We start from the raw sequence: 26,385 nt of genomic DNA, 5'->3' as shown, positions 1-26,385 counted from the left end.
AAGCCTCTGTGACTTAAGGACCTTCAGAATTATTTGAATCCACATTTAGCTTATCACTGAGTCCACTGACATTCAAAAGGAAATGAGCGTTCTTTCAGTGACCGAGCTTTTACCTAACAAAATGAAGGAAAAAAAGGAAAAGGTCCTTTTAGCCTTTTCGTCCCTCTAGAAAGCAGGCCAACCAACAAAATAAACTAGACATAATATATGAGTGAGAGGTGGTCTGTTTACAAGAGAATGGAAGATGTAATTCTAAAAGCCTTCATTTATTTCTTCAGGGATCTTTACTAAAAGGACTTATGATTTAAGTGTGACTGGTTATTACTGTTTTCCTATTTAATTATAAAACATATTTCTTGGCAGAATCTTTCTGTAAGGTGTGAAAGTGGAATTACACATTTGTGTAGTTTTTCTTAAGCTTGACTTGGTAATTCAATTTTAGTATTCACGTCCACTCATCTAAGAGGTAGAACAGATGGATCCTGATTAAAAGAAATCAACAAATTCTTGGTAACTGAAGCTTAAAAATATTAGATGGCCTAAACGCTGAACATCTGTTGATGTAAATAACTGTTTCTAGTGAAATGTGTTTGATGTTTCCTTGTCGGAAACATCACTTGTGAAATCACATACTGTGAAATTGTAATATGTTTAATCTAAGAAAGGCACTCCAGGAGGGGGGAAAAAACACACAGAGCTAGTTAAAATAATTTGGCCCCTTCACAATTAATTAACAGATCAAATGACTTTGTTTACATGGCATATTTTCAACTTAGAATTCTCGGAATTTTACAGATTAAAAGTCCCAAAGGTTTTTGACATTTTCCTTAATGAATATTCTGAACACAAATGTTTTCCAGTATTTATGTAGAGAAGGAAAGAAATGTTCTCAAATATAAACAGCAATCAGAATATTTGGCTACCAGACATTAAATTCTGCAATTCTGTAAAAGTGGTATTGTTCTATAAATCATGACTATTCTGTTGTGTGATTAAAAATGCAGGTTAAATTTTTATTTTCAAATAAAATCTTTTTGGAATTATGCAAAGATTTCCCACTAGAATGATTGGAAAACTGCTGTGAAAATATTCTTCTGCAATAAAGATTAAAAATCTAGCTTTTGGTGATATTTATAACTTGGACTATAAGTATGAAGTATTTCTCTCTTTAGAATGTGCTCCTGGGAGAGAAATTGCTATACCCATCAGATTTCTGAAATTCTGGGATCATATTTGTAGCAAATATGGTAGAAAACAGTCTTGCATTTGGCCTAGTGTTTCATTAGACATTAGAATTATCATAAAATGACAATCACCATAAAATGAAAATTTTATACTTTGGGGAAAGAATAATGTTACTGACAATGAATGAAGATGCTTTATACATTACATAGGTCTGCATCTAAATATTTACTGTTTGTTGTCCTTCCCCAATTATTCATTTTTGTGTCCTTCATCCTTATAGATGATGTTGGAGCAATTCCTATAAAACACTTTCCAAAGCATGTTGCAGACTTACATGCAAGTAATGGGTTTACTGAAGAATTTGAGGTATGTTTTCTGTGCATGTCTTCTTAAAATGTGATACACGAATAAGACCTATAAAAGAGTCTGCATTTAACTGCTTCTTGCTATAGAGATATCAGAAGCATTTTGATTCTAGGGAAGCTAATACATTTAAAATTTGTTAAGACATCCAAGGTATGTGCTACTTACATTAACACAGAGTGTACAAAGAGTTGGGAGGGTTTTGGTTTCTGGTTTTTTGTATTTTGGTTTGGTTTGTTTTTTGGTGGGTTTTGTTTGTTTGTTTGAGCCTATGAAAGCTAATTTCAAAAGCAAACCCTAGAGGGGGGAGTTGAAAGCAGGCGAATTGTTGTTACTTAATTACTCGAAATTTTAACAAATAGATTGTCCTCTTCCATAAAATCAGGATCTGTGGTGTTCTCTGGTTTTTGTGAATTCTGTCAGTAAGTTCTTGTTAAATTTTTTTCCTTTTTAATTTTCCAAGATAATGAAATTATTAAAAGTCACTAAATATCAGGGTTTTATCCCATTTAGATATCCTTACACTAATTTCACCATTTTGACTCTGGATCAGTCCTCTCTTATGAGATAAAATCATGGATCATCTCCAAGGAAAAAACATATTTCAAAATTGAACATTATAACCTGTACAGATTATCCTAAGTTTATTTTGTTCATGTAATTACATAAAAATAACAATAGCTGGCATTTATATAGCACTTCAAGGTTTTCGAAGTGAACATATATGCCTTCTCTCATTTGAACCTTACAACAATATGAGCATTATTAGTACCATTTTACAGACAGGAAAACCCATTGTCATATTTGCTAGTAAATGTCTGAGGCCAGATCTCTTCTGACTCCAAATCTAGCACTTATTCCAGCTTGATTATCAGAATACTACAAAGGTCTCTTATTCATTGAACCACTACAAGTGGTCAATTTAATACTAAATTTTTTGTCTAAACTCTGATCTCCACCATTCCTGAGCAGTATCCACACCATCTCCAGACTAGTGCCCAGGTAATGATCACCAACAGAATTCCTCCAGCCATCCAAATGGAGTGTGCATTTTAGCTTGGATTTTGATTGAGGAGTGGGGCTATTTAGGGAGAGGCATCATGGGCTAGAAATCTTAAAGAATCACTTCAGATGCAAATAGTTGTGTGTGCTTTTCCTCATTCATTGAATGAAGAACAATGAGTCCACTTAACCCTGACAACAAATTTCAAATTGCAATTTTACAACTGAGAGTATCTGAGAAGATTGGAGTGTGGGAAAGCCCTTAGATAAAAGAGAACAATTTATATCATTGCACTCATAATATTTAAAACTTAAAATTATCAACCAAATACTCCCATAGTAGACCACTTCCTTTTTGTAAGCTAGGCCTATGTAAACCCTTTTTAAAAATTAAATCATCATTGCTATATTCTTAATGTTGTCTTGCTAACGTGCAAGTTTAGTGGAAAAGCAGAAAAGCCCAAGATTATACTAAGTCATGGAGAGAGGACACCCAAATTTATACTAATAATATGTCTAATCATTCATGTGTTATGGCCCACATGTAGAAAGCACCTAGTTTACAAATGAAAATTATCAGACAAGATTTGCCCCAGGGGTAGGTAAACATAATTCAAGGTGTATGCAGCAACAAAGGCATTTTTTAATCTATTCATTTAAAAAGAATTGAATTAATAAAGTAACTTCACTTTCAACTCAGTTTTTTAGAATGTATTTCATTTTTTTAGCACTAATTTAAAAAACTTTTATTAATTCAATAATAAACTTATTCATAACTGTGGCTATTTAATTGTTTTGCCTAACTTCATTGTTTTTAAGCCCCAAATAAAGATTTTTCTTCACACCTGGACAAGTCTGTTTATTTTCAGTTGGACAAAGTCTTTTAGAAATGAGGCAAATCCTACATTTGGGCCTTACTACTTTTTTTTTTAAGAAATACAATCATTTCCGTTGTAAATGATCACTATAATGCTAAGTGATAACCAGAATTTATACCTAGATCATCTTTGAAAAAATACATGTTCTGATTTGTACGAAGAAGACTAGGAAAAAATATATACATGTCTGTATACATATACACATGTCTGTATACCTATATACACATGTGCATATTTGTGTATTCATAGATATGTGTATATAGAGACATAGATAATATAGCTGTACCCTATACTTAGCACAGTGCCTGGCACATACTAAGTGCTATGTAAATGTTAACTATTACCCCCACAAATCACAGCATTTCAAATTTGGGAGGGACCTCTCAGGCCATTTAGTTCAGTCCATAGCTAAACGAGGATCTCCTTGATATCATATGTGGCAAGTGTTCCTACAGCCTTAGCTTGAAGATTTCCAGTGATGGAAAACTCACTGCCTCCCAAAATAAAGAGTCCTTTCCATTTGTTCATAGCTTCAGTGTTTTAGTTTTTTCCCTACATCAAGACTTCATTTCAGTTTCTATCTGTAGCTCCTCATTCTGCACCTTGGGACCAGAAGCAGCCAGTCTAATTAATACCTCTTCCACATAACAGCCCTTCAGATACTCAAAGACAAATAGGCTTGAAGGTTAAATAGGTTTCTTTAGATTAAATAAGTAGTAACCAGTAATAGACTTGGGGGGGGGGGCTAATTGCATCAAAATGCTGCAGTATCTATGATATACTGAGGGTTTTTTAACAGGTTTTCAGTATTTTGAAGGAACTAAATCATTTCCTTATGAAAAAACACATTATAGAAATACATTTCCCCATTTAGATACAATGTAAAGAAATTAAACATGGTTAGATAAGAGTTTAAAATTATACTATTTGGTTAAGTTAGTTGTAAATTACTTACAAAAATAATATCACTAAAGGAAGGGTCATGGAATATGTAATTTTTCTCACTTACGTTTCCAAAATTCATCATTTGTCCTACCTCTTCCTTTTAAAAATGTTACTTTAAATTCTAAATTATGTAGTTTTTTTATTTGCATGCAGTTGTTTGAAGCATTCGACTTTGTTACTGTTAGACAAATGTATTTATTGCATGATCATAGTTGTTTTCCATTGTAAACCTAATGTGAACACTTTTTTTTCCTCATTTGTCGTGTGCTGTGGAATTTGATTTCTTTACTCTTTTTGCATTCATTCCCTCATTAGACACTGAAAGAGTTTTACCAGGTAAGGCATTGTTTCACTGCATGTTTTGTTTTGTTTTGTTTTGTTTTTTAAAGCAAAGAAGTAGTTGTAAGATATAGAAAAATTGTTAGAAGATTTTGGCTTCCATATTACATTTTAAGGAACCCTGTTTTACTGAACATGTATTGAAACTGCATCTATACGTTTTCTTTTCAGGAAGTGCAGAGCTGTACTGTTGACCTAGGTATCACATCAGACAGCTCTAACCACCCAGACAATAAGAATAAGAATCGATATATAAACATTGTTGCTTGTGAGTATATGTGTACCTGACCAATCTGCATGGATTCTCTAAAACTTTAAATGCCGATTTAATGTCTAACAGTCAACTGCAATATATAATATATGTCATATATATAATAGGTATAATGTAACTTTTACTCTTGTTGCATTTCAGGAAGGGGCAGTTTGGTGTAGTGGATAGAGAGCTAGGTTTAGAATTAGGAGGGTGCAGATCCAGCCTCTCACCCTTACTAACTGTATTCACTCAACTTAAATATGCCTCAGGCAATTCCCTAACACTTACCAGCTGAGTTATAGATAGCTTGTTCTTAGAAAGGATGCATTGAATTATGGATGAGCTATTGATTTGGGCAATTAGAAAGAGTTCCCATGCTCAGAAGTCTTTCATTTATTTGAGGTATAACTTAATTCCATATATATATATATATATATATATATATATGAAGTAGATCATTAAAAGGCATGTCTAAATTGACTGCATGCTACTTAACACAGCAGATCTTTTGTCTAAAGATCTCTAATTTAGCCAGATTATCACAAATTCTATATGAGCTGATGCAAAGCAAAGTAATAGAACCAGGAGAACACTAACAGGAAAATGGTAAAGCTCATTAATTGTGAAAGACTGAGAAACTCTTATCAACACAGTGAACCACCATAATTCTAAAGGGCTCATGAAGAAAAATGCTCTCCACCTCCAAATAAAGAATTGACAGACTTTAAGTGTAGATTGAAACATTTTTCTTTTTCTTGTTTTTTTTCTCCTTTTTACAGAACATGGTGAATGCAGAAATCTGTTTTGTATGACTTCATATTTGTAATGGGTTTTATATTGCTTGCCTTCTCGATGGGTGGGAGACTATGGGGGGAGGAATAGAATCTGGAACTGAAAAAAATTTTTTAAAGAATATCACAGATTTTGAATATAATACAGAACATAAAATAATTCTGAATATAATTAATTATAGTTATCTGAGTTCAGTCTTGATCAGCTTCCTTAAGAAAAAATGGAAAAGGAATGACTTCATCCCTTAAAAAATAAACTGTCAGTAGTACTCTTATTTCTTCTTGCTAGAATTATAGCTAGTGTAATGAACATTCCCAAAGAATAAATATGATATGCCCAACTTATCTTATATTTATATGGTGCTTCTGTCTGTTTTAGTGATTTTGCACATATTCCCATTGAATTCTTACAGTTTTTTTTATTTTTAAAAAGTATTTACAATCCTTCCCTATCATACAATGAACAAGCCAAAGCTTCCACAAACACCCAACTATTTAAACCTCAGTTGACTAATAGTAAATTTTCATTTTCGTTATTTCCCCTTCTTGTGTTTCTCAAATCCTTTGATATCCCTGTACCTTTCTATAGAGCCAATTCTCATAGTATTTTAGGAAATACTTTCATAATGGTCTCTTTGTCCTCATTCTCTTGGCCCTTTTTTGCCCTTTATTGCTTCCCTCTCACTGCTTTCCCTCTCTATGGATTTCAGAAGAGATGATTTCCTCTGGAGTGTGCTTGTCTTTGCTTTGTGCAGCGTCAGTGGTCATGACCCTAGTCTACCTCTGATTCATCCCTCTCTTTTCAGGTTTCCCTCCTTTTTTCCAACCACCACCTGAAATCATTCTACTTTATTCTCCTTCATCTCTTCCTAAGGATTATTACCATCTCTTTCTCATCAGTCCCAAAATCTTTAATCTACAGTGGGGCAAGTATTATCATCTCAGTTTCATTTCTTCCTTCACTCTAGAACCATGAAACTGGCACCAATACTTGATTTCCTTTCTTGTCATGCTCTCCGAGACTGTGTAGATAGATCCTTTCCTTACTATAGAGATTACAATCAAACCTCCTTTTTTATGGCTGTCTTGTATTCTGGTCTCTTTATACCTGAAATGCAAGTTATGCTTATATGTTACCCTCATGATTTCTTGGTCCACATCCATAAGATATGGCTGGCTCATATTCCAACTATGGAATCACAGTGTGGTATAAGATACAGCAGCTGTGAAGCTAGCAAGAACTCAGATAGATAAGTTACCTGACATCTCAGTATTCTAGGTAATTTTCTTTTTTTTTAAATAGTATTTTTTCCCAATTACGTGTAAAGACAATTTTTAACATCAATTTTTCCCCTTAATTTTGATTCCCAAATTTTCTTCCGAAAAGGTGCCAACCTGCACTGGTTGGTGTAGTTTCCTCACCTGAAAATTCCCTATGCCAGTGAAATCACAGTTCCTATGCCTATCCTCTCTACCTACTATAGATCCTTATCTTTCCTTAAGTAAAAAATGTCTACTACGAAGTTAACTCACATCTCCTTATCCTGAAACAGCCTGTTCTTTTCATGCATCACAATACATCTACCACTGTTAACAAGGCTATAGTCTTGTCTACATTCGCTATCCCAACCCCCTCACTCCAAAAGTGAGCAGTCTTGACTTTCTCAATGAAATTGTCACAAAGGATCCTGATATTTTCTCGAAAATTAGTCATTTCTCTGCTCATTCAAGGTTCCTGTCAAAGTCCACATATCTAGAAAATTCAGTAATCTTGTGTCCTTTGGGATAATTATAGTTGAATTAACCAAGATTCCTACTCCATGATCTTTCCGGGTACCTCCTTTCACCCTCAGTAAATATGTATTTCCTTTCAGCAGTATATCACTTGAAGGGATCCTTCAGATAACATGCTTCTCTCACCTCTCTTCTCTTCCTTTTGTCTTCTTCACACACCCGAGGCAGGAAGCGCTTTTATAACAGGTGAGACAGATGATGCCTTTCCAAAATAGGAGAGACAGATGACCATCCAAAAACATGCAAAGACAGACTGCTGCATGTTATGTGAGCCAGCCCATGGCACTGTTATCCAGCTCTACTGGTTATGAAGTTCTCTCTTATAGTGAACTGGACCAATTTACCCCGTCACTTCACCCATTGGTACTTATTCTCTCTTTCCAATATGTGAACACAGCTGTGAGTTACCCCCACATTTTCTCTCCTTTCCACTAAATTTCCCGAGTCTTTCAACTGTTTATCCTATGACATGGATTCTAGGGTCTTCTCATCATTCTAGTTACTCTTCTCTGAATCCACTCTAACTTGTTTTGCCTGGCCCCTCAGGTATCTCAGGACACTACAATTGTTGTAGTTGTTTCATTTTAGTCCTGTCTGATTCTTTGTGACCCTCTTTGGGGTTTTCTTGGCAAGATACTGGAGTGGTTTGCCATTTCCTTCTCCAGCTCATTTTACGGAATGGGGACAGAGAAATAAAAATCATCAAGTGACAGCTTTTTGGTTTGGGGAAGGAGGAAGAGAAGAGAACAAAGCCTTGGTTCTGGCATACTTCTGCTTAAAAATGGAATTACTCAAAGTCAGGAAACTAACACTCCCAGTCTTTTCATGAAACTGGCTTTAAACTCTCATATACAATTAATTACCAGGTCTTGTTAATCCTGTCACTCAGTATCTCACCTGGCCAACCCTTCTTACCACTTGCTCAGCCACCTTACATCCTCTTGCCTAGACTACTGAAATAATAGCCTTTTAATTATTTTCCCTTTCTTCCTTCTCCATTTCATCCTCCACACAGCTTCCATGTTGAGATATTTCTAAAACACTAGGCTCAACATGTCACTTCAGTGGCTCTTACATATACCTAGGTATAAGGCAAGCTTCTTGTGGACAAGAACTGTTTTCATTGTTGTCCATATCCATGGCCCACATTGTAGGGACCCGGTTATTGTTTGTGGAATTGAATTGAATTACACATCCAGGGGAATTTTACACATGCAAAGGAGATAGGTCTGAATATTCATTTGCAAAAATCCAACAGACAAATATCAATTTCCTGTACTAACCTCAGTTCAGTTGTTTTTCAGTTCTGTCCAATCCTTGGTGACTCCATTTGGGGTTTTCTTGGCAAAGATACTGGAGTGGTTTGCCATTTCCTCCTTCAGCTCATTTTACAGATGAGGACCTGAGGCCAACAGGGTTAAGTGACTAGCCCAGGGCTACATGGCTAGTAAGTGTCTAAAGCAGAATTTGAACTCAGGTCTTCTTGAATCCAGGATGCTCGTACCACTACACCACCTCGCTGTCCCCTCCCCAAAGAGCTCCAGCCTGCTTTAATGCAAAGTTCACTTTGACTTTTCTTTGTTGCAGATGATCATAGCAGGGTTAAACTCGCACAACTTGCAGAAAAAGATGGCAGACTGACTGATTACATCAATGCCAATTATGTAGATGTAAGCATACTTTTTCCCTAACTACATTATAAAAAAAATTCTTAAAACTGAGTTAGTGATAAACACCATGAAGGCAGGGACTATTTCTAATCCCCAGTTTGAATCTTCCTCAGTCCTTGCTTAATAGAATAGGTGTTTGTTGGATTGCCTAGAATTACAAGGGGAAATATGATCTAATTAACTTATTAAATTCAGTACTAGCATAGTGCTCTGCATATGTAGACTCATTAAAAATATTATGCTCAATGATATAAATGATAAAGCATTAAACATATTTTTAAGAAAAATTGACAAATTTTTTTAATGCGAGACTCATGCCCTCTTGTAAGTTTCATACTCTCTCTCCTAGAATAGTGAGACTATCTCATACAACTCTATTGTAACACACACGATATTTTCTACAGTAGGTCCTTATTAAATGCTTGTTGCTATGGTATTCTGAACAAAATAAAAAAATAACTATTCTAAGCCAGTTAACAATCATTTTAATCTTTGGGCATTCCTGAGGATATACCCCCAGTATGGGAGGTGGGCTTGATTTTTGGGGACTTGCTATATTTTCAAGAAGGTAGTTGGTAGCAGTTAAGGAGCTCTCAGCTATTTTAATACCCCACCACCTGCAAAATACTCAGTTCAACTTCCATTAATACAGTCAGGTAAGAAAGGAAGACACTGAGATTGGGGGGTAAAGGGATGCCAAACTGTTTCAAATGCCCAAGACCCTTAAACGCTGCTAGAATTAAGTTCACAAAAGCCTGGAAAAATGAGTCTGATCTCACCAAACAGGCCCATGCTTCCTATTGGCTGTAAGATGAAAACAAGTAAAACTCTGCAAAAGCTCCTAGAATTTCATTGTTGTGTGCATAGCATACATAGATAAAGCATAATTAGAAACAGAATCCAGAGAACTTTCAGGTTTCACAAATGTATTTCCAACCTTGTCTTTACAGAAATGGTATGTGACTCTTTAAAGAAAAAAAACACCAGTTAAGTATTTTATAGCAGGAAATTAAAATGAGAAATAAGTAGTAATATTGGTCATTTGGTCCTTTTAGGGCTACAACAGACCCAAAGCTTACATTGCAGCTCAAGGCCCATTAAAATCAACGGCAGAAGATTTCTGGAGAATGATTTGGGAACATAATGTGGAAGTGATCGTAATGATAACCAACCTCGTTGAAAAAGGACGGGTATGTAGATCACCTATTGTGATATTTTAAAAACAGGCTTTTCACTTGCCTGAGATGAAATGGAATCATAGTTAGGAAGCAGCAAAAATTATAGAAATGAATCCACATTCCTTTTTTTTCAAATACAATGACTAAAGGGAAAATAATGAGAACATAGAATAAAAAGCTGTTATTAGAAATCTAGCTAGTTTAATTACTTTTCCATATATTTGTCTTACACTTAGAAAAAATAAATTTGGTTGAGAGGCAATATGGTAAAATGGAAAGAATATTGAAGTGGTAGTCATGAGGCCTGGGTTCTAATCCTAACTGCACCATTAACTAATTATACAAGCTTAAGCAAATAATTAATCTCTCTAGGCCTCAGTTTCCTCACGATCATAGGACCATAGATGTAGAGCTGGAAGGGACCTTGGAAGTTGTCTGAGTGCTCTGGTACCCTGGTAGTAAGCCAGAATTCAAACCCAAATTTAGGTCTTCTGACTCTCCACCCAGCACTCCTTCCATGATACCACATTGATTTCCAAGCTCCACTGCTTTATAATTTTCTTCTATGATTGATTTCAATGTGGGCTTCATGGGGAAAAGGGCAGTGTGAAATGCTGAGGTTAGGACCTGGTTGAAATGCCAGCTCTGACACCAACTAGTTGTGTGACTCTGAGGAAACAATCTTGACTTAATGTATATTAAATGATAGTTTTGTGGCAATCTGTATTGGCGGAGAAATTCTCACATAGGCAGTTTCTTAAGCTCACAAAATCACAGGTCCTTAGCGTATTCCTAAGGAATGAGAAGATTTTGTCACTTCCCATAGTTCTTACTGACTTTAAAGTTGAGCATTACAAATGCCAAAATTCTAACTCTATTTCATTTGTTACAGAGGAAGTGTGATCAGTACTGGCCTGTTGATGGTAGTGAAGAGTATGGAAACTTTTTGGTCACACAGAAGAGTGTTCGTGTACTTGCCTATTATACTGTGCGGAACTTTACTCTTAGAAACACTAAGATAAAAAAGGTTAGTACAGTACAAGTTGATTATTCAGTCAAGCAGAATTCTTTGATTCTTTTGTGCCCTAAAGTACTTCCATAATCCTTAACTGTCTTCTCAATCATCAAATAAGGATGAAATTAATTTTCATGTAATTTGAGTATTTAGCATATTTTATTGTTTTCTAATGCTCTGATAAAGGTAAACCATACATAATCTATATTATTAACCATCCATTTACCAGAATACTTCACCTCCCAGAGCACCCTGATCATAACATGTAACAAAATACTTTCTGTGCTGCCTAATGATTTAAACTATTTTTTATTGAATATAGAAATCAACGATGGAAATTTAGGCTAAATGCATGTGGCTCAATAAATATTTGGGTTAGTGTGTAGCTTTCAATTATTAATAAAGACTTTCTTGAGAAATCGAAAGTAAACCTTTAGTTGCAAATCAGAAGTCACATAATTTTTAATCGAGTGGATATTATGGTGAATATCATTTGTATTTCTTGCTCATTATCAAAATATTACTTCTGCCAGAGGAAACACAAAAAACTATAGGACAAGAGTCCTTCACCTGGGGTCTGTGAACATTTAAAAAAATATTTTGATAACTGTTTTTCAATAGAGTTGATTTCCTTTGTAATACTATGTATTTTATGTTATGCATTAAAAAGCACTATTCAAGGAGTCCATTGGCTTCCCCAGACTGCCAAAGGGTCTATGATTCAAACAAAGAATAAGAATCCCTTCTTTGGGGCCTTTCTCCTTCCTGGACTTTGTGTGTGTGTGTGTGTGTGTGTGTGTGTGTGTGTGTGTAAGTATATATGTATGTATGTATGTATGTATGTATATGTATGTGTATATATGTCATCGTAGCAGAAAGAAGACCTATTTGGAGATTAGAGGAGAAGAACCAAGCCATTTAATTCAGCTACTTATTGATCACAACTCAACATTGCGAGGTATCATGGGGGCTACAAAATTATTAAAACAGTTCCAAAGCTTCTGTTGTAATTGTAGCAAAGTACACATGCATGCACAACACACACACATACACACATACAAATACACACACATGAAATGAGTAGGAAAAATATCAAATAGTGCTGCCCCTTGTTCTTTGAACCATAAGTGGTGCTTTAGGAAGCCATGCAAGTGATTTGTCAATGTGGGCTGATATTTGTTTTCTTATAAATATATCACTTTATGAGGTTTAAGCTCAGGGTATGAACAGCTCTTTCTTTGTTTATTATTGTGGGCATAAAATTAGATTAATACGGAAAGAAGATGGAGTAGTGAATAGCAGACATAAGAGAATGCTTTGGAAGTCTTGGTCCCATCCTCACTGCCCAAGGCTACCAGGGCAGGATTAACATTGAGTTCACTGAATAAAATTCTCCAAATAGAGGAATGCAGTGGGAATCCCCAATTCATCACAAGGCTGTGACTAGTTACACACATGGGGTGGTGAGTGGTGATCACAACAGAGAATCCTAACCAAACCCCAGCATCTAACTGAAAAAAAGTAGACCTTGAAAGAATGTGGTGGGGACTAGGGGGGGAAACTTCAAAGAATCTGATCTCTTTCTAAATCTGACTGTTTACATAAAGCACCAGTGAAATCCATGCAATACATCTTTATTATTCGTCTACTTTGTGCAAAGAGTACTGCAGAAGGTACTAGAGGATGCAAAAAATTAATGATTCCTGAAGTCATGGAACTTATAAGTCCTAAAGGCAGCTAGATGGTATAATGGATAGATTGTGGGACGTAGAGTCAAGAAGACCTGGATTCAAATGCTGTCTCAGACAATTACTAGCTATGTGACCCTGGGTAAATTGTATAACCTTTCTTAGCTTCAGTTTCCACATCTATAAAATGGGGATAATGATAACACTTACCTCACAGGGTTGTTACAAGATTCAAATGAGTTAACACAAGTTTAGCATGTTTGTAAATACTGCTATATAAATGCTAGCTATTATTATTCTAGTAAGAGAAGATAAAATATACACAAATACATGTAATATAAAAAGAGAATGAAAGATACTCAGAAGAGGTACATAGCACTGTGATAGATACAAAGGGAAAATATGGTATCCTACTGGGGGGAATTAGGGAAAATTTCATGGAGGAAGTAGTATTTGAGCAGTACCTTGAATGAGGAAAATTTCAAGGGATAGAAATGAGAGCTAATTATAGGAAGTACCTATATATAGGTACCTCAATGTGTGTGTGTGTGTGTGTGTGTGTGTGTGTGTATACACACACACACACACACACACACACACATATATATATATATATATATATATATGTATGTATGTTTATGTGTGTATATATACACATACACCCCTATATATAGGTACCTCTGTGCCTAGAGAGTATATAAGCAAATGCAGTGAGAGTAGAGCAGGTTTAGGGGATCATTTGAATAGCTTAATTTAGAAAGATAATAGAATATGTATCACCCCTTCTAGTCTACCCCTTCTAGTCACACTCAGTTGTTGGGTTCCTAGCTCATGGGTTGCTCCCTTTGATTTTCTGAAGTTCTAGCTTGCTAAGATTTAGCCCATGTGTCCCCACCAATATGCTTACTGTTAACAATCTTTCCGTAGGCACAATTAGCTCTTAGCAAAATCCTTTACTAAGTTGGTGTAGTAAATATAGTTACAAAGCCTTCCCCTACATAAATCTTGACGCCCTGTGCCACAAAACCACAAGTTGCTGGGAAGAATAGAGTCAAGCGTAGAGTACAGTGGTTGTGGGGCACATGAAGAAGGAACACAGGTGGCCAAGGCAATTTACAGCTGTAGGACAGCAGGGCCAGGATGTCCTTTCTCTCTTAACAGTGTTCACAAAGCTTCCGTTGAGTACAATAATATCTTTACTGGGCATATTCCTCAGGAATGATCTCACGATCTGTTCTGTTCCATAGCCCAACTCTCTTCTCTGCTGTTAGGGGTCCTATTCTTTTTTTTCCCCCGGGTAATTAATCACCTTGTTAATAATGCCAGCATTTTAATAAAAGAGTCCAGTGGCATTCTCAAATGCCAAGAACTACGGGTCCTATTCTTTAAAGTTACTTCCTCTCTTAAGTGACTGCCTCTCTGTATCTGTGTCTTTCTCAACTGTCTCTTCTCCCTAACGGATACAGTGCCTCCTAGTAATCAAGTCATTCTCCTTCAAAGATACCTGACAAAGGTAGGTCACCTGTCTGCTCTACGGGCAGCTCCCAGTTTGCATTGTTTCTCTCTCTTGACCTTGAAAATTCTTCCAAGGTTTACCTATTTAAAGCACCCAGGAACATGGCTAATTTTCTAGTTTAGACAATCATGTTGTTTCCTTCTTGATTCAAAAGAAAATCCAAACCTCATAAAGGAATCATCCAGGGTAGGTGCATTTTTACAATGAATTTAATGCTTTATTAACACATAGTGATTACATTATGAGTTGGTTTTTGTTGGGTTTTTTTTTTTGTCTGGGAGATGTGGAGTTAGAAACCAACTCCTCCACAAATATATGCAAGGAAATAGTGTGAATTTTTTGGAGAGATGGAAGTCTGTGGTCTAAGTAAGGAATTTGTTGGCAAACCTTTGCACATGTGATCATTTTTCCCCTTATTTATTCCTTCAGGGTTCCCAAAAAGGAAGACCAAGTGGCCGTTTGGTTACACAGTATCATTATACTCAGTGGCCTGACATGGGGGTCCCAGAGTATACTTTGCCAGTGCTCACATTTGTACGGAAGGCATCACATGCTAAACGTCACGCAGTGGGACCTGTTGCTGTCCACTGCAGGTAAGTTTTAAAAGCAATAAAAATGGCTTACTCTGAAACAATATGGTCACTTACGTTTCATAAGAAAGGAATAGCTTCAGCAAAGTTTTATTCAAAACGTGAGTGATTTTCTACAATCAGTGAAGTATAGGAAAATATACGATCTCTTAAATTTCCATTAGCAATGGCATATGCCTGTGATCTCTGCTGCTATGGGAGGTTGAGGCTGATGGATTACTTGAATTCAGAAGTTCTGAACTGCAGTAGGGCTCAAGCAGATTGGGTGTCTACACTAAGTTCAGCACCAATATGGATAACCCCCAAAAGCAGGAGGCTGCCTGAGATGGAGCAGATTGGCATAGGTCAGAAATAGAGCAGGTCAGAGCTTTTGTGCCAGTCAGCCCATGAGCAGTCACTACACTTTCAAATTGAGTGAGATAGGGTGACCCAATCTCTATATATGCATCTTTTTCCCTGCCTCTCTCTTTCTTTTTTTTCTCTCTCTCTAGGGGTGTGTGTGTGTCTATACACATACATATACACACATATATACATGTATGTATACACACACACACACATATATACACATATGCATACAAGTCTGGCTTTAGGCATGCCAATTTCCGTGTGTGTGTGTGTGTGTGTGTGTGTGTGTGTGTGTGTGTGTATTATATGTAGGTGTATATATATATATATATATATATATATATATATATATATATATACACATATATATATGTATATATTGTGTGTATACAGAGGGAGAGAGAGAGAGATTGTGCTATATCTCTATATAGATACATATGTAGATTGTGCTATTTCTCTATAGATAGAGATATCTGAATCTATATCTTCTATCATTGGGAAATTGGCTTGCCCAGAGCCAGACTTTTGTTTTCTGAAGATAAGACCTTACTTTTTATAATGCTTCTAACAATTTCATGTATATTAGCTTATTACATATTAGTTTATCTTCACAACCATGTAAGGTAAGCATAATAATATTCATTCATTCATCCAGAGCAAATCTAACTATGTCAGTCCCTTGCTCAAGAAGCTTTATTATTTATTTAGTTATTGGTCTATCTAGGCTAAATTTCAAACTTTTTTTTTTGGTAAAGTGTGGAGGGTAGGCAAAGAATGACATTTAAAACCCATCCCATCTGATTCCATCCTATTTTTCCAGACTTAGTTCATTTTACTCTCTTCAGACATTCTACATTCCAGGCAAACTGGCCTATTTGCTATTCCCCTAGTTTGACATTAAATCTCTTGTTTCTCTGTGCCTTTGTACTGGTTGTCCCACTTATCTGGAATGTTTTCCATTTGCACCTCTGTCTTTTGGAATGCCTTCCATTTCCCTTCAAGGCCTAGCTCAGGTGATACTCCTAGGGGTTAGTGTTCTCCTTACACACACTGGTGTATTTTTTTAATATGCTCAAAACATACTTTGTGTTTCCTTCTCTATGTTCCTGTTATATTCCTTCTATAAAAAGTGCCTTGAGGACAGGAATGATTTCATTCTTATCCATATACCCAATGCCTAGCATAGTGTCTTGCTAGACTCCTACCAAATTCTTTTTGTATAGTTTAAATGAAATTATTAAGTGACAGCATGTATAAGCCGCTGTGCTAGAAACCAAAGGGGTAACAAAATACAAGATATTATCTATTCCTTCAAGGAGTTTGTAGTGTAGGGGTCACCCCTATTTTACCCATGAAGAAACTGAGGCACAGAGGAGAGTGAGATGCCCAAGCAGAGCTGGAGCTAAACCCAGAGTTTCCTATTCCTTTTCGATAGTTCTTCCCAATAGGCCATATTGCTTTTTCAGGCTTTCTGTGTAGCAACTTCACTTTTGCCCAGGAAACCTTTATTTCCCAGCTTGGACTTCTGAATACTCTCTTAACAAGAAGAAAAAGGTATTCAGAAGAAAAAAAATAAATCTTTTTGATTCTCCATGCTTATTTTTCAGTTGCTGCTTCATGGCTGCAAACATCTAAGACCCAGGCTTTGTGCTATTTTTGATGAGGAGATACTGGTATTTCATAAGGCAGTGATGATTTCCTTTTGAACCATGACTTAGCTATTTATGATTTCTGATCTTAGGAAAAGCCTTAGGAAAAAAGTTTGAGAGAACTATTTGATCTCTTTAGTCTGATGGCCTGATGATAGCTAGGCTGAAGAAACTCGGAAAAAATGCCTGAAAACTAGCTCTGAAGGTCAGGGATTGTTTCAGAGCAATAGAGAAGTAGAAGGCTATTGTGTATGAACAGGTGCTGATTTTCCATCGGAGCACTTCATCCTCTTGGGAGCATTTGAAAAGAAGCCTTTCCTATAAATCTATCCCTCTGGCAGTGGTTCTGAAGGAGTCAGTAAATAATGGTCCTTTAGAAATGACTGGAGTTCGGCTTTATTTCCAGAGATCTTACTGAAATAACATTTTTCAGTATAAAGGCTTATGAAATTCCATGCTTTATTAATACCAAAACCTTCACAACCATATCTGCCTGGTAATATTGACACATGGGCCTTTTCTTCTTGGAACCAAAGCAGTATTGCATGAGCCTAAGGCTTTTATTTTCTCTAAGTATATTTAAAAAAAAAAAACCTACCATGATAAATAGAATCAGGTTTCCTGTAGAAGAAAAAAACCCTGCTGAAATATTCAAACAACTATTTCAGTATAAATATAGGAAACAGTCCTTTTGGATTTGGAAGGCTTGTCCCTATTGCTAAATCTTCTTTGATGGTAGGTAGCGAAAGCATTCATAGGCTTCATCTAGTTTCAGCCTGATTGTGACCTATGTTCAAATTCATTTTCCATGCTGCTTTCTGAAGTATTCCTTTGTTTCTGTGTTCCCTTCTCCAGTGCCGGGGTCGGACGAACAGGCACATACATTGTGTTAGACAGCATGTTGCAACAAATCCAACATGAGGGAACTGTCAACATATTTGGATTTTTGAAACACATACGCTCACAAAGAAACTACTTGGTACAGACTGAGGTAAGAAAAGATGATATCAGTATTTCTGAATAATAGCTCGCCTTCATTATAAGGGTTATAAGGCACTTTTTCACAACAACTCTGTGAAGTAAGGAAAAAATGGGCCATTGCCTCCATGTTACAGATAAGAAGACAGAGGCTTTAGGAGTTAAGTGACACACAAAAGATCACAGAGCTAGTTGTTGGAAAAACCAGGATTCAAACCCATATTGCCTGCCTATAAGACCAACCCTTTTTCTACTACACTGCAGAGCATCACTAAATAAAAGATTATTTTCTACTTTTTTGCCATTTTCGAAAAGGGAATAGCAGGCTAGACAAATTGTTGATCTAATCTAGGGATTCGTGATCTTATATTCCAGAGTCAGAGGCAGCTAAGTGGGCTTAGTGGATAGAGCAGAGGGCCTAGAGTCAGGAAGACCTGAGTCCAAATCTGGCCTCATACACTTCCTAGGTGTTTGTCCTTGGTTAAGTCACTTAACTTCTGTTTGCCTTGGAGGCAAATAGGTGGCTCAGTGCAGAGAGCTCTGGGATTGGAGTTAGGAAGATCTAAATCCAAATCAGGCCTCAGATAGTTACTAGCTTTGTGACTGTGGGCAAGTCACTTAACCTCTGTTTGCCATAATCCACTGGAGAAAGAAATAGCAAATCACTCCAGCATCTTTGCCAAGAAAACCACGTAGTCAGTACTGGTGTGCTGTGAGTCTATGGGGGTCACAAAGACTTGGGCACAGCTGACCAACTAAACAGCAATTCCAGAGTCAGTGTGCTTAGTTCCTTTAGTTAGAGAACAACACTAAATGAGTAATAATAGAGTTAATTCTTGTGCAGGCTGTGTGGGACAGCGACTCTAAATCAATTAAACTCAGAAACTTCTCAAGGTGGAAGCAAAGGTTACTTTTTATTACAATCTCGAGAGAAGGGGCATCTGCTCCCCCCCCCCCTACACCTCCAGGAGGAGAGAGGTGAGGCACAGAGAGCTAAATGAGATTATATACCCTAACACAAACAAACCTCCACCCACCACTATCCCTTATTCCCATTGGCTGGGGAGACGGGCTTACATTCTTAGGCGCGAAAATTCAAAGACAGAGAACAAGGAAACAGGGTATAGCCAATCCAAACATACATGTCCTTATTTAGTAAACCTAATGCTGAGGTAGCAGTGGTGTGGTGATCAGGAGGGGGTTTAGGGCTGAATTCCCATGACTTAGGTAATTCCTAGGAAACTGAAATTTACTGCAATTTCCCCTCCCTAACCCCCTACCCCCTTATCCCAGAAACAAGAAAAGGCGGCAGGGCTATTCTTTCTGCTAAGCCTTTAAAAAACAAACAAACAAAAAAAAAAAAACCAGGGTCTGAGCAGGGTAGGGTTTTGAAAGCAACAACCAAGAAATATTAACCAGAACTATTGATCCCCTGAGGAGGCTTCACTTTTGAGAGATAATCACTCACAAGGCTTTTCTATATCCTTACTAGCCATTTCTTAAACTGAGTTTGAGGGTGAAGGTGGATCAGCACAAATTCATTGCTTCTGATGGAAAAAACAACTCAAAGTCTATGCCCTACCAATGGTTTACCAACTAGGATCGTCATTCAAAGAACAGTAAACTGTTATGCTTCAACGTGGTTCCTTTCCCTCTTCTAACTCCTAATTTCATAGAATTAAAAGAGACCTTGATGTATGTTGTGATTGACTTTTCATGAGCGCATTTGGGGTTTGCTTGACAAAGATACTGGAGTGGTTTACCATTTCCTTCTCCAGCTCATTTTACAGATGAGGAAACTGAAGCATAGGGGGTTAAGTGACTTGCCCAGGGTCACACAGCTAGTAACTGTCTGAGGCCAGATTTGAACTCAGGTCTTCCTGACTCCAGGCCCAGTGCCCTATCCACTGCACCACCTAGCTGTCCCTGGAAAGGGCCTTAGAGATTTTCTAATCTAATCTCATTTTACATGTAAGGAAACTGAGGCCCAGAAACATTAAATGACTTGCCCGAAGTCATGTGAGTATTAAGTAGAAAAGAGGGGAAAAAAAGACATTTGAGCTTAGGTTTTATGATTCTAAATCCAGTACTCTCTGAATTAGAAGACATTGCCACCTGATTAATGGAGCGGCATAAAACCAAGCCAGTGAATTTTCCTTTCCTTCACTTCTTTCATTGCTAAATTACAATGAATTTGAATTTAATGGGGTGGGTAATAGTACTTTATTTAAATTTCTGGTTTAAACCGCGGGGGAAAGATAAGAGGTTTTATGGCCAATATATCTTAAGGTTTGTGTTTTTTCTTTAGCTGGTATTAGTGTTAGGTTTATAAAGTGCTTTACAAATATTATCTCATTTTATCCTCACAACAGCCCTGGGAGATAGGTATCATTGTTATTATATACGTTTTACAGATACGGAAATTGAGGCTGAAAGAGATTGTGACTTGCCCAGTGTCACATAGCTAGCAAATGTCTGAGATTAGGTTGAACTCAGGTGTTCCTACCTCAGGTCCAGCACTTTATCCATTGTGCCACCTAGCTGCCTTCAATTTCCTAGATGGTTACAACTGGGGGGGGGCGAGGGTGAATATTTTAGAATCATCTAATCAACCCCACTCTTTTTCCAGCTGGTGAAATTTTAGCATAACACATAAGAGCCACTTAATAAATGCTCTTGTATTGTTAAATCCCAAAGAGGTTAAGTGATTTGACAAGGTCATATAGCTAGTTAATGAGAGTGGAGACTCAATCCTGGGTCTACCCCATGGACTTCCTCGTGGGTTTCAGTTTTAAGGCTAAATGAATCAATTTTTCAGAACAGTAATGACCACTATTCTAATCCTCCAAATGGGACAAGAGACCAGCCTCTTAATTTATATCAATCAACCAAGATTCTATTAAGTGCTTACCACATACCAGGTGTAGTATGAGCCGGGGAATACAAAGACAAAACCAAAATAATCTCTGTTCTAAATGAGGGGACAATCTGTGTGTATATCTAAAAATATGCACACACATTTGTGCAAGTATGTATGTACTGTTGTGGGGTCATTTCAGTTGTATCCAACTCTTTGAGGTTTTTCTTGGCAAAGATACTGGAGCAGTTTGCCATTTCCTTCTCCAGCTCGTTTTATAGATGAAGAAACTGAGGAAAACAGGGTGAAGTGACTTGCCCAGGGTCACACAACTAGTGTCTGTGGCCAGATTTGAACTCAAGAAGATGAATCTTCCTGACTCCAGACCTGACACTCTATCTACTGTAGCACCACTGAATTGCACATATATACATATGTATGCATGTGTGTATGTATACAAAATACACGTGTAAATGCATGTATAGATGTGTTTCATGTGTATGCGCGTATATGTGTATACATAAAACATATATACATAAATACATGTGTGTTTGTAGACACATACCTGTACATGTGTGTGTAGTTATATATATACATACAAGCATATACATACATACACACACCTAGAAATAAATGATACAAAGTATTTGAGGCCAAGAATGGCCTCACCCAGAAGCAAATCAGGGATTCCAAGAAATGGAAATGAAGAGTATATTCTAGGTATAGGAGCAACTAGTGCAAAGGCATGGAAATGGGAAGAGTGGTGTGTGTGAAGAATAGTGAGTAGTCTGATTTCTCTATACTATAATTGTAGGATGTGGGGGGTGGGGAGTAATGTGTAAAAAATGAATGGAAAAGTAGGAGGTGGCTAGGTTGTGAATAACTTTAATGCCAAATAGGGAAGTCTGTATTTGGTTGTATAGATAATGGAAAGCCACTGGAGTTTATTGAGTTGCTGGGAGGGATGATTTGCTCAGATCTTGTGCTTTAAAGAAAATCGCTTTGGCATCTAAGTCAGAGATTATAGTGGGGAGAGATTTGACACAGTGAGACCAGTTGGAAGGCTGCTACAATAATCCAGGCAATCATCAGAGGTGATCAGGGCCTGATATAAGGCCATGGCTATGTAAAGGAAAAGATTGGGAAGAGCCTGCCAAATTCTGTTGCTTCCATCCTCGGCTCTGTCCCTCTCAGCTTCTGTCCCTGGCCCCAGGACATTTTGTACCCCCTAGGACAAGACCCCTGAGAATCTTCTCCCAGCTTCTGCTGATGTGCAGCCTGCCCCAGGATTTTCTCAAGCTCTGGACCCAGGCTTCCTGCCCTGGACAAGACCCATCTCCTGGCTCCTGTGGCCTTCTGTACCTTGAGTCCTTGTCTTGTTTTTTAAAAAAATTTGTTTATTTCATTTGTAATTTATGAACTAAAACAAGCACTTCCATAACATAATAGAATAAAACAAAGATGATTGCACATGAAACTGCAAATCTGTTATGTATAATTTGCTATTCCTTTTTAAATATATAATAAAGTTATCATGTAACTTTCTTTTTTTCTTCCCTCCTCCTCCACTTTTCATTTTTTGTTAGCACATTTGTCAGTCTTACCACCCCTCATGCATTCAGTTACCAACAGCATACAGATGATCTGTATATTCAACCCTACTATCTATCTGTCCTGTATTGTACTCCCACATCACCAACTGCCTTGGACATCTCAAACTGGAACATCTCAAACTCATCATGTCTAAATAACTACCTTTCTTCCCAAGTTCTCTGCTCTTCTGAACTTTCCTATTACTCTTAAGGGCCCTACCATCCTCCCAGTAATCCAGGTTCACAAGCTCTACTTCATCCTCAGCTTCTTACTTTCACTGACCCTATATAGCCAATCTGTTACTAAATATTGTTTCTATCTTCATAACATCTCTGATCTATGCTCCCTTCTCTCACACAGCCACCATTCTATTGGCCCTCATCAACCATCTGGTCTTTCAATTAGTTCCTCTACTTCAAGCCTCTCCCCACACCAATCTATCCTTCACTTAACTGCCAGAATGATTTTCCTAAAGCACAGGTCTTACCATGTCACCCCATTACTTGGCAAATTCCAGTGGCTCACTATTATCTCTAAGATCAAATATAAACTCCTCTTTTTCTCACATAAAGCTCTTCATAGCCCAGTTCCTTCCTGCCTTTCCAGTCTTAAAATTTGCTCATTTCCATTCCCTCTCTGATCCATGTACTCTGGCCTGCTTACTCCTCATGTATGACATCCTGCCTTCCATTTCTGTGTTCACATCTTGGATGCTTTCCTTCCTCACATCCACCTCAGTTTTTCTTGCTTCCTTCAATCTCAGGTCAAATCCCACCTTCTAGAAGAGACAACTGCTTGTCTTCTTCCCTCTGATAGGACTTCCAAATTATTCTATACATAGTCATTTGCATGTTGTCTCTTCCAATATTAGCTCCTTAACAACAGGGACTGTTTTTACCTTTCTTTATATCCCAGTGCTTACATAGGAAGTGCTTAGTGAATTTTTTTTGTTGATAGATTGATTGATTGGAGGTAGGAAGGAAGAGATTTGGCCCACTTGTAACATGGTAGGAAGAAGTAGAAGGAAAATGCAGAAGAATTAAAAAAATAGATAAAGATAATATTCTCTCCTGTCTTTTTCCATGTCCTATATCTAACTTCCTACCAGAGATCTTGTAAAGTTTCATTTTTAAACTTTTTTTAAGTGTCTTTTTACTTTATAAAGCCTTTGTTCTCCAAAGATGGAACACCCTGTAGAAGTACAAGAAGAACATAAGATAATGGTACTTTGCATTGTTTTGCTAGGAGCAGTATGTCTTCATTCATGATGCACTAGTTGAAGCCATACTTAGTAAAGAAACAGAGGTGCTGGACAGTCATATGCACGCCTATGTCAATGCTCTCCTCATTCCTGGACCAGCAGGGAAGACAAAACTTGAGAAGCAATTCAAGGTGAGTACTCACGGACACGCAGTTATCAAAGGAAAAAAATGTTGCCACGTTCTTGTCTCCTACCATGCTAGTCTCCAAGGCCACCAGAGTGGACTAAGCATCATTGGCATGGCAGCTTTGTGTTCTCATCCTTAACAACTTGGAACAGAGAAGCGGGGACAGTTTCAAGGAGATCCCTAACTTTTTGTGTGTGAGGAAAAAGTTCTTTTCAGAAACCTTAGTGAGACTTGTATAAATGCCAAGTCATTGCAGGAAAGGGGTGCACAGGGAAGAATGGATGGAACAAGAGAAACTTGTCATACCAACTTTATAAGTGCTCTTTCCTTCTGAAAGAACCAGACCACTTACTATAAGAGCTAAGGACGTGGCTATTCACGCTCCTCTTAGAAAAAAGATCCATACATTCCACGGAGAGACTGACTCAAGATATAGTGACAAGAATCAGTCTGCCTTTTTTCCTACAGGAATAATAGCTTCTTCAGACCCAGACTTCTACACCCCACCTTATCACAACACAGTATGTCAGGGAGCAAACTTTACTGTACCCCCTCTGTGTTCTTCAAGCTCCAGAAACCAAAAAAGGAAAAATTCAGAAAATGAATGTGTAGGTATTACTATGCATGTAAAATATACATGGTTTGATTCCAGGAAACATACAGGCTTCTCCATTGGGAACAAAGGAATAAGTTGGATGTGGAAGGTGAGGAGGTGGAAATGGGATGGGATATTGTTTTGTTGTCTAGCATTTTGGCACTGTCTGCCTGGATATCCTACTGCTCAGATAGCCTTGAGACAGAAGAGCATCTTGGAAGATTCATTAGAAACTCAATTATATTTATTTCGATAGTCATTTATTAAGCATCTACTCTGAGCAGAGCACTGTTCTAGATGCTAAGAGTGCTACAAACTAGAGATGGGTTATGCTGTTTGCCCTGATAGAACATAGAATCTCCCATAAGAAAATGACAGATTTGCAAGCAGCCTTAACTACAAAATGAGTCAATGTGATGTAATTGATACAGTGCTGGACTTGGACTTCCATGGCCTATAGTGCCTAGCAACTAATAAGTTTTTAATAAATGATTATTGACTAACTGAGTGACTGATGTGGAGCCCAGGATTCAAATTCTGCCTCTGAGACTTAATGAGCTGTGTGGCCATGGGCAAATCACTTAACTTCTCTGGGCCTCAGTTCCCTCTTCTGTAAAATGGGGCTTTGGGACTCAGTGACTTTTAAGGGGCACTCCAGCTCTAAATCTATGATCCCATAGCCCATGATCTACACAGTCACAGATAGGTTGCATTAGTGCAAGGAGTTCATGCAAATAAAATTATAAATATTATGCATATTTGTATAATATATAATAAAGCATGGTTGTTTAAGAGAGATATAAACAAAGAGCTGTACAAGGTATGAGGAAGGAAAGCACACACACCCATCTGACAGATAAACAAGGAGCTGTACAAGGTATGAGGAAGGAAAGCACACACACCCATCTGACAGAATCATAGGGAGTCATCATGGAGGTCATAACATTTGATAGGCAGCCCCTGGTCTCTGGTAAGTGGTCTGTTCCATTCTTTGACTGTTCCACTCTGATTGCCCCAATTTAGACTAGATGTAAGGAAAAAACTTCCAGCCAGTTAAAGCTAACCAAAAATAGCTCTAGACGACTAGCCAAACCAAAAGAGTTGACAGAAGTGGCCATTTTCCCTTTTTCTCTCCTACCCCCATAAAATAAGCCATGATTATGCAGGTACCACTTCTTCCTCCTAATTCTGACACCTGGAGTCAAGCAGAACAAGTCATCCTTGTTCTACCTGATGTCCCTTCTACCACTCGAAGGTAGTTACACCTTGGCCATCTCCAGTGTTTCATCCGGTCTATTCAAGATGGTTAGTTCCAGACTTTAATGAGGATCCCTCCCTGACTAGGAGGATATACATATATGCAAATACATCTGTATTCAGTGGCAGAACTCTTTCCACCAGCTTATCAATAACACATTCGTAGATGTCCCAGTAAGTCATCCAGGACCACATATAAATGTCAAAGGGAGCAACTGAACCCAATTCTTCCTGGCTCAAAGCCTGGCAGGCTGAGGCTGAGCCCTCTTTCATGTGTTTTCACCATTCATTAGCATGGGAATGCCTTGAGAATATTTAATAAAGGGTTTTTTCCATTCCATGTTGAATTGCAGATTTAACTTAGGAGATAGGATTCTAGGAAAGAAAAAGGGGGGGCTTTTTCTTTATAAAATGTGTTCCAAAGCAGAAACAAACAAAAATCCAGAATGTCAGAGTAATATTTCTCCCTCCCCTTAGAGTTCCACCTGCACAATAAAATTGCTTTTTACTATA

The 26,385-nt window shown here is 37.4% G+C and overlaps 1 protein-coding gene across 1 annotated transcript in view; it reads left to right on the top strand.

Moving 5' to 3' along the window:
* PTPRZ1 (protein tyrosine phosphatase receptor type Z1) overlaps nt 1-26,385 on the top strand; it is a 243,978-nt gene that overhangs the window by 204,844 nt on the left and 12,749 nt on the right. Inside the window, 9 exon segments of the mRNA XM_020966360.2 lie at nt 1,466-1,551; nt 4,689-4,709; nt 4,884-4,980; nt 9,138-9,220; nt 10,276-10,410; nt 11,291-11,425; nt 15,047-15,210; nt 18,060-18,195; nt 23,878-24,024. Coding sequence (XP_020822019.2) covers nt 1,466-1,551; nt 4,689-4,709; nt 4,884-4,980; nt 9,138-9,220; nt 10,276-10,410; nt 11,291-11,425; nt 15,047-15,210; nt 18,060-18,195; nt 23,878-24,024 — 1,004 coding nt within the window.

Source organism: Phascolarctos cinereus, unplaced genomic scaffold (assembly GCF_003287225.1).
Source record: "Phascolarctos cinereus isolate Bilbo 61053 unplaced genomic scaffold, phaCin_HiC Scaffold_1;HRSCAF=81, whole genome shotgun sequence".
Taxonomy (NCBI): Eukaryota; Metazoa; Chordata; class Mammalia; order Diprotodontia; family Phascolarctidae; genus Phascolarctos; species Phascolarctos cinereus.
This window is presented reverse-complemented; position numbering and strand designations above follow the sequence as displayed.